This window comes from Cibotium barometz, chromosome 2 (genome assembly GCF_041138505.1).
Source record: "Cibotium barometz isolate CiBa-2024 chromosome 2, ASM4113850v1, whole genome shotgun sequence".
Classification (NCBI taxonomy): domain Eukaryota; kingdom Viridiplantae; phylum Streptophyta; class Polypodiopsida; order Cyatheales; family Cibotiaceae; genus Cibotium; species Cibotium barometz.
Window position 1 is genome coordinate 71,049,457 of NC_141047.1, and position 8,302 is coordinate 71,057,758.

Sequence of the window (8,302 nt, forward strand, 5' to 3'; positions counted from 1 at the left end):
TAACTAGTAGGAAACATAAATACTTGCAAGGAAAAGTACAACACAAATTCCACATGGTAGTCATGCTCAAGTCCTACTAATTCAGGTTTTTTATGCTAGACTTGTTCGACCCATAATATCAAGTAGCTTCCCTCTACTTAGATGTGCACTCAAGCACTGAAAGACATCTGTGCACGTTAACCAGGAAAAGAGAACCATCAACACCACCAGACGCAGTGAATCTAGTGGCTACAATTTGAAGACCAGACAATAATCCCGTTAACTTGATGAAGCTTTATGGAGTAGCCAACAGAGATGAGAAAGCCACTACTGAGATCCCACAGAAGAAAAGAACTTCAGAATATACCCAGTACGTACTAGCTCCCACTTCACACTCAAATACAACAGTGGCCTTCCATTCTCTCAACTGAGTGAACAGTGCACACCTAAATACTCCTGAAAACGGCCCTGAGAGGACAAATCTTAGACTTGGATTGAACATTCAATAAATAGATGCTCTTTATAATCGAACCATTCACAAATAATCTAACAAATGAAGTGGCAAGATCCTTATCCGAAAGGGAAAACATCCAACGGCCCTGAGAGGACAAATCTTAGACTTGGATTGAACATTCAATAAATAGATGCTCTTTATAATCGGAACCATTCACAAATAATCTAACAAATGAAGTGGCAAGATCCTTATCCGAAACGGAAATGCACATCCAAGGGACAAAGACGAACGGGAAAAAGAACGACGAGATATTATCCCATATTAGACCGGATTTGTCTAACATGTTCTGGATACACAATTAACGTGTACCACCAGTTTCCCCATGCATGTAATCTACAACAAAACGAAGCTTTACCAAAACATGAAGTGATAACACAAGCACAGCCAACCTTCACACGGCATCACAACCTTCACATCTAGTTCCAGACATTGAAACAGTCACAGACATTGACACACAGTCACAGAGAGCCAAAAGACAAGCCTCAAACATGGGCGTTTCAAAAAGATAACCATGTCCAAAAACGTATCATTGACCCCATTCTGAGCGGCTAGTTTTTAAACGTTGATAAGCCCATACATGTTGATCCCTGTTTTGTAAATAATAGAGTATCTTACGCTCTTCTGGAGTTTATACCAGAAGCTGAAACAGTAAGATTCTACAACTGCTTCAATAACTCTCTATAAGCCTCGGCAAAAAATGAGAAGGCAACCCAAGCTAATTTGCTATGTAACATGGTGGTCAAACTAGAGCCACCATTGAATGCCCACAGATAAAATGTGTTCCCAAAAAGACCATAAATTTGTACAGGGGAAGTGGGCCTACTCTTATCCTGAGTTCCATAACCTAGACCCAAAATGTGATGTTCCAAAACAAAATTACCCTGACCCCCTTCTTATTTACAAAAAGAGGGGCATTTGCATAGTTTTTCCGAGGTGATACCATTTGCTTCTTTGAAACTAATGTCATTCTTCTGTACATGTAAACAACATTAGCACTGTATCCACACCTTTAGTACAGACCAGGTAGCAAGTCAGAGAGAGAAAGAAGCTTCCCTGTCTGGAGGGATTCACTATGCAAAAGATGACCCTTCAACCCCCAGCTTTGCACTCCTGAGAAGGCCGGAATATCTGCGTCAAGATAAAAGCTTTGAACTGTTTCAGGATCCACATGTTCAGACAATTTTTCCATCATTTGTTGATAACCAGCTCTCCAGCTGTTGATGTCATCTATGTTCTGAAAAGAGCTGTGCCACTCCAAGGAATCAAACTCTCGTGGGCTAAGGCGGTGGGCATTTAGGTGGGAATTGGGCTGAAAAGTCCTTGCAGAGAAATCACAAATCCTATCTATTGTTAAAGAGCTCAGATCCCCCGTAGCGCCCATCATTGGATCATCAGGAAACAGAGGTGAGAAAGTGCTCCTTTCACCTTGATGAGCCATCCTGGTCGGCAAACTACATTGAGCAAAACCCAGGGTAGGATAACTAGTAGAGGTCACTGCCATGGACTCCTCTAACCCCTCCTCCAATTGAGGACCAACTTGTGCTGCTGTTATATCTACCCAAGAACTATACGTAACGCTTGAGGATGGATCATGCGTATCATCACCTAAACTCTTGAGAACCTCCTCTGGATCAAAGAATTCATCATCTTGCAAGTCTCCTATGCTTACCAAATGCTCTGTAAGCTGATCATATGGGAGTGGCTGCAATGAAGTATCCATATTAGCCATAAGCGCGGACACGTAGGAGTTACAAGGACCTATCCATTCATCTGCCATACCTAATTGTTTGTCAGCAAAAGCTTGATCATGATGATCTGAACTTGATGTAGCCTCTTGATAAAGACTGGCCTTCCCTGTGGCCTCTTCATGATAATCTATCATGGATGCAGCACCTTGACGGTAATCTGAGAATGCTAGGTCAACAGCATGATCGTCATGATAATGTTCGATACATGAAACCTCCGCACTATTATGTGTCAATGTTTTGACAGGGGGTATACACTCCTTTAGCTCCAATTTGACAATCGGAGGCACTCTGGAAGGCTCTTCTTTCACCATTGCGGCATGTGGCAACATGTGAAACCCTCCTGAATCAAGCTTCATAGACGCTGGAGGCGCAGAGATATCATTCTCTTCATCTTTACCAGTGGTGATGCAAGAAGAGAGATCGGAACAAGCAGGGCTCAACACATGTGTTTGGGAACTATGATCACCGTGAGAGCTAGCCGGGGGAAAGAGCTCAGGGAGGTTGAGGCGGGCACCAAGGCCGTACATGATGCGTGCGGCTTCATCGTAGGCTAGGGCAGCTTCCCGGGCGGTGGAGAAGGTGCCAAGCCATAGCCGCTCTCCTCTGTTGGGCTCCCTAATCTCGGAGACCCACTTGCCCCAGGTCCTCTGCCGTACACCTCTGAAGAAGCAGTCAGCGTTATCCGGCCCGCCCTTGCCCTTCATGCACCCTTTCTTGGACCCTTTGGCCGGGGATTTCCTAACCTTGCGAAGCCCGCCACCATCTGCAGATTCGGTTTCAGCTTTCTGGTTCTGATTTGCCCACCAGGCCAAGATTTCCGGCACTGTGGAGCAACCGTGGGGGTTGGCGATCCTTTTGCGCATGCGCATGATCATTCTCTCCGAATAACGGGAGGAGGAAAGCACGGTAGCCAGGAAACAGAAAAAACGAGCTCTAAGGAAAATGAATGCAAAATACAAGGCGATGTAAGTGATCTGGTTGTTGTTAGGAGCGGGCAGATGGATGACAGAGACGGTCGTAAATCATCATTATGTTATAAAGAGGGGGAGGGGAGGGGAGGGGAGGGGAGGTTGTGTAGGGCTTGTGTGCAGCTTCGTGAAGAGCGCAGATACACGTTGTGCGGATGACGTCCTGAGAGCGTGGAGAGTCCGCACAAAAAGTGGCGGGATTGACACCGTGTGCCACGCCACGTACCAGCGCTTGCGTGGAAACTAGTGCTTCAACCACGTTTCAAATTTTATTAGCAAGGAGTCACATGTTCCCCATCGCTCCGTGTGCGCACCATCACCACCATTGCTCCTCTGCCCTCCCCTTGATATGTGCGTACACACTGCACCGTTGTTTCTACGTGGCCGCCTCGACGATCTCTCTCTTTGGATCTCTCTCTCTTTGCCTGCTTCCTCCCTCTCACGTTTCTCTCCCGCGGTCATCATTTCATCATATCAATGTTCAAGAAATCATTTTTATTGAAAAGGCACTAAAATCACAGGAAAACATTTTTATTGAAAAGACACTAAAGCTAAATCACAGTTACTTGCTGTTTTAGTAGGAAGACGCACAACTTCAAACTTTAAGCTCCTATACCATGTGATTTCTCAAACAAAGGGTCTCTTTGTACACCTACCACATCCATCCTACCCCTAATCCATGTTCAGTAAACTACAAATTTGATCCCACTTAAATGCTGATAACCCAACTGTCGCTTTATAATATAAATTTACACTTTTATAAAATTAAAAAAAGGCACTAAATCCTTTTCACCAATGTTATAAGGAAATTAAAGGAATTTTCTATATATATTTTAAAAAAATAACACAAAATGTGAAATTTGAAAGGTTTTTTTTTCCCTTCTCCCAATAATTTGAGAAGGCTTTTCCTCAAGTTGAACTTATAGGCGGACCTGTTTCTGCCTTGTCTTGAAAACAAATTTGTTTAAGAGATATTAACCTATTAAAGGATAGAGAGTCATCATTTCATTGACATTTTCAAGCATTAATTAATCATTACATACTAAAATGAAAATTTAAAAAATACTCTTATTCTTGAAAATCTCACAGAATATATTTAATGGAAACACAAAACAACATTTTGGTTCCAATATATATGTATATATATGTGTTGGTGTGTGTGTGTGTGTGTGTGTGTGTGTGTGTGTGTGTGTATTCTATATAATATATTTTCCAAGGGACCAAAAATGTTTTCTGCATTTCCATTAAATATATTTAGTGAGATTTTCAAGAGTAAGAGTATTTTTCTATAAAGAGCTCTAATAAGCATAGTATCCTTGGAAATGATAGTTCTCTTATTATCAACAGATCCTAAATTGCTTGACTCAGCTGGTCCCCATGTTTATCTTTAGCTTTGAAGTTTCCCTTTGTATGTATCTTTCACCTCTTTCAACCAAATGTTGTTAGCAGGATGCTGTTAAACCTCATGTCTATGCAACCAAATACACAACATTTCAGTTCTCAAAACTACCATGTTGCACCGCCTAAGGAGTAACCATTCCATGTTGTAACTTCTTTCTCTTATCTCTTAATATAAGCAACCTTTATTTGAAAGGAAAAAAAAGAGCATTTTTCTAAGATTCATGTTAGAATGTAATGATTAATGCTTGAAAAAGTCAATGAAATGATGACCCTCCATATCCTCTCTATTTAAGACAATGAAATGATGACCCCCATTTGCTTAATATTTGCATGCATTCACCCCTCCATATTCTCTTTATTTAATGCAATGAAATGATAACCCCGATCCCCACCATTTGCTTTCTATTTCTGTGCATTCACCCATATCCTTTCTATTTAAGGTCTATAAAAAGCCTCAAACGAGTAGAGGAAGGGAGAGACAGGGTCCGAGGGGGATACTCGTGTAACTAAGGTTTTATTAAGTGGCATTTAATTAATAAACCTACAAATAAAGTTGTGAATATGGCACCAAAATGTTTTTTACATTTCTATTAAATATATTCTGTGAGATTTTCAAGAATAAGAGTGTTTTTCTAAGGTTCCATTTTCGTATGTAATGAGTAATGTTTGAAAAAGTCAATGAAATGATAACCGTCCATATCCTCTCTATTTAAGGCAATGAAACGACGACCCTCCATATGCTTTCTATTTGCATGCATTCACCCATATCCTTTCTATTTAAGGTCTCACAATTCTTTATAAAAGGCCTCCAAGGGCATTAAGGGAGTAGAGGGAAAGAGAGAGAGGAGGAAGAAAAAGAGAGGGTGGGGGATTAAATGCCAAGTCAGTGGCATTTAATTAATATGCTTACAATAAAAGTTGTGAATATATATATACATATACACGGTTATAGGTGTATATTCTGTGCACCTACAATAAAAGATGTGAATATTCAATACACCCTACAAATATCAAACACCGTACATAAATTAGCTTTTTTTCGTAGAAACAGGAAAATATATTAAAAAAGAGGAGATAACATAAATTAGCGTTAGCTAAAGCTATTTCAATGTACATTTGGACATTAAAGCGCCGACCTGGCCGGCGAAATGAGCCCTATAATTATAGTCTAAAACCTAAATCCACGTGGCACTTGTAGCAGCGCAGTGCATTGAATGCGGTCGCCTTCCCCTTTGAAAGTTGAATTGACTTGTGTCGAGCTGGCCCCCACCCGCGTCAAGTTGTACTGATGTGGCCGCCATACGAACAATGAAAAGTGGTGATGATGAAGGCTGCTCCGCTGCATCAGGCGTGCTTCCTCGTGACTTGTGCAATGAACCTCGTGGCCTTTTGTGGCTCGCCCATGCGCCAAGTTGCCAACCTCACAAGACACAAGGCGTCCACGCACACATGCACAGTACAATCTCTCAAACTGTGTCCACGAAGCAAGGAATTTGGCCTTTCATACACGTCAATACTGGGAGCTTTTCACACGAAACTGCTGTGAATAACCACCACCATTTGCTGCAGGTTCACCAACTCCAATAGCCAGCGTTGCTTCCATCAAGGAAGCTACAGAGGTAACTTTCAAATCCATGAACCTGCTCAGCGGGTGAAACTGCATCAAAGACTGTGCCCTTTTTGGCACAGTTAGGAATTGTGCCAAACTTTTTCCAAAATACAACTTGATTTATCAAGACCTTCCGAGGAACCCAGTTAACAAGGCTATTGGCCAAGTTAACCAAGGCGTGTGAAAAGCTTGCTACTCTTTTTAGACGCAACCATCGGGTCGCCTTTCTCGCACACACTGATGGGTAGGCTTTGGATGGTGCCCATCCAAAGCCTACCCATCAGTGTGTGCGAGAAAGGCGACCCGATGGTTGCGTCTAAAAAGAGTAGCAAGCTTTTCACACGCCTTGGTTAACTTGGCCAATCGCCTCATTAACTAGGCCTGTTTGCATGCAGCCCAATTCAGCCACAGTTTGTCCAGCCTGGACAGAGCCACAAACTAGCCAATAGACGAGCTCTCAGCCATAAGGCCATCTCCCACAGCCGAGTTAAATGTGGCCAGATGCATTTCATGCACATTTATTACAGTTGTGTGAGCTCGTTCACACGAAAAGCAAAGTTTTAGAAAGTCCATGGCTGAATCTTAATCCCATGGCACGTCCAGAACTCCCTCCAATTTTGTGTCATAATGGAAGGTGAAGTGAAGGCTAGTCAAGGTTCAATAAAGGAACATCCTTTCGTTTTCATGATAAAAGGTCAAGTTACAATGTTTTCCCACACCTCAATTTAGCAAGAATCTTGGTGGCAAGGCGACTTAGCCGAAGTAGAAATTGTAACTCTCAAAATCAGCCATCATAATCCAATTTGAAGAGTCGGCCACACATCAGCTTGATGCAAGCAATGGCTAAGGAAGGTAAACCTCTCTCTCATTAAATGCATTCCAAGACTAAGTTAAATTGGCATGGCAAAAGGCTGTTATAAGTTCTAGCAATATCTAAAATTCCCAAACAGGAGTTTGAAGGAGATCCTGTGGGTTACACAAAAAGTATGGCGTTGGAAGGGACCTTTCCAAATATTGGAAAAGATTATGTGGCTTTGAGACTAGCATTTCCCGATCATTGGAAGATTCACAATGCTTTTCATGTGAGTCTCCTAAGAGTTTATGTCATATGCACCCTGCACTAGAGTGCTATGTGACGCACTCGCTCTACATAAGTGCAACATGTATACAGTGAGATTACCTTTTTTAGGAATATTTTGTCGTATACCGTGACCCCATTGTGAGCCCCAATCCGGGACATGCCAAGCACGAGCTACATAGGTCACTCTCCACAGCCATAGAGAGTCTGCATGTGTCAATCCTCGTATGCACTTGAAGAATTCATCAAAGGAAGCATGTTTAGAAGCATGAAACCATGGGCCAGACATAAAATAAGGACTTTATAGGGCATACCTTGGGGTTGATGCTTAGCATCATTAGCCCTCAGTCGGCATGTTTACAGCCGTGATAGCATATAGAACCAGCCAACAGCATAAAAGAGCATTCATGCTCCAGTTGGCCAACATAGAACAACAGCAGCAGGTCGGGTAGGACTGCCAATCGCCCAACAGCATGAGTGACAGCATGGGAAGTAAAGCGCAGAACTTAATGCTGAATAACATATAAATACAATCGCCTAGTTCTCAACATAAATCATCATTCATAAAATCAGTATTCCGCAGTTCTCAAGCAGTTATGTGTGCCTACAGCCTCCAGCTTCTTGCACATACATTCAGCATTCAGAACTTCAACGAAAGTGTCCCCCCTTGCAAGCAGGAGTATTTGCTTATATTTCTTTGGAGAACTTTATACAATAAGTATGAATGATGACGGAGGTCTACCAAATGCAAGGACGAAGTAGACCGAATGCAAGCTGAACCATATGCTGTCCAAGCTCCTTTGAATAGCTCTTCGATGACCACTATGCAAACCCAAAACCGAGGGATGTGTGGCCGAATGCTGAAGAATGCTCTTCGCAAAGGCCTTGGGGATGTAGCACACTGGGTAATTGGGACCCAATACTTTGTCGACTATCTATCTTCTCTCTCTCTCTCTCTTCTCTTCTCTCTCAAAGTGGAATTTCATAAACTCAAGGGTATAAAGT

General features: G+C 42.3%; 1 protein-coding gene across 1 annotated transcript; it reads right to left on the reverse strand.

Annotated features, from left to right (window-relative positions):
- Positions 1-958: 958 nt before the first annotated feature.
- LOC147641424 (uncharacterized) lies at positions 959-3,377 on the reverse strand. The gene has a single exon (XM_086821253.1). It carries the CDS (start codon positions 3,114-3,116, stop codon positions 1,503-1,505), a length of 1,614 nt encoding a protein of 537 aa, XP_086677379.1. The 5' UTR covers positions 3,117-3,377; the 3' UTR covers positions 959-1,502.
- Between the last annotated feature and the right edge of the window lie 4,925 nt (positions 3,378-8,302).

Excerpts from the sequence above, each read along its gene's own strand:
- LOC147641424 (XM_086821253.1), bottom strand. The coding sequence starts at position 3,116 with ATGATCATGCGCATGCGCAAAAGGATCGCCAACCCCCACGGTTGCTCC.